Genomic DNA, 1,012 nt, shown 5'->3' with positions numbered 1-1,012 from the left:
GCCGTCACCTCTGCTGCCGTCGCTGCTGCTGCTGCTGCTGCTCTGGATGCTGCCGGACCCCGTGGCGCCCCAGGAACTGAACCCTCGCGGCCGCAACGTGTGCCGTGCTCCCGGGTAGGAGCCGGCCTGGCTGGGGGAGGGGGCCGAGAGGGACGCTAGGGGCAGTGGGGTGGCGGCACCCGGCATTGGAAGGGGGCTCCCGGAACTTCCCTACGCCAAATGTGGGCCCCTTCGGCTCCCTTGCCAACGCGACTCCGTTCCAGGCCCAGCCTCGGCCATGGGCCACGACAGTGCATCCGAGGGTACCCTGGACGAGAAGTCACCTGAGGGGAGGACGGAGTGCCGTGGGCACCTAGGGGATGACACGCATTGTCTGGGATGTCAGGAAAGACCTGAAAAGGGGACCCTTGGCCGAGTTGTTAAGTCCACCGGGAAATGCCGGGGAAGGGCATTCAAGCAAAAGGAACTGCATGTGCTAAAGCCCCGCACTGGTCCGACTGGAGCCGGGAGTGGGAGTGAGGAGGAAGGTCAGGGGAGGAGGAGCGGTGCTAGCCCGGGAGGTCCTGGAGCAAGCCAGACTTGGAAAGGCAGACTCGTGTCTTAGAGCGGGCGCTGGTGAGAGGGTGGTGACCCAGGCGAGCGTCGAGGAACCGGCGCTCGAAGTGTACCAGAAGCGGGAGGTGGAAGGACTATGACAGGCACAGGGGACGGGAGGATGTGGAAACCCTGGCGACAACCAGGGTGCAAGAAGTGGCCGCGCAAAGGTGGGGCGCCGGCTGGGGAAGCCAATGTGGGACAGGCAGGGGACAGGCCCGGCCGGTGGCGAGTGGGGGGCGAGCCAGGAAGCTTGCACGGAGGACAGAGAGCCAAGCCCTGGACGCCAGGAGTTGGGAGCTGGGATCAGGGGAGCCGGTGGGCTGGCCAAAGGCCACAGCAAGGTCAAGGGCATCTCCACGCAGGGGTGAGGAGCGGGCGTGTGGGGGCGCCTTGGCGCGGACTGGGGACGCAGAGG

The 1,012-nt window shown here is 66.8% G+C and overlaps 1 protein-coding gene across 1 annotated transcript in view; it reads left to right on the top strand.

Annotated features, from left to right (window-relative positions):
• The first annotated feature begins 46 nt into the window (after positions 1-46).
• SCARF2 (scavenger receptor class F, member 2) overlaps positions 47-1,012 on the top strand; it is a 13,231-nt gene continuing 12,265 nt past the window's right edge. The window contains exon 1 of the mRNA XM_011959185.1: positions 47-114. Coding sequence (XP_011814575.1) covers positions 47-114 — 68 coding nt within the window. The remainder of the gene's footprint in view (positions 115-1,012) is intronic.

Source organism: Colobus angolensis, unplaced genomic scaffold, assembly GCF_000951035.1.
Source record: "Colobus angolensis palliatus isolate OR3802 unplaced genomic scaffold, Cang.pa_1.0 Scaffold484, whole genome shotgun sequence".
Taxonomy (NCBI): Eukaryota; Metazoa; Chordata; class Mammalia; order Primates; family Cercopithecidae; genus Colobus; species Colobus angolensis.
This window is presented reverse-complemented; position numbering and strand designations above follow the sequence as displayed.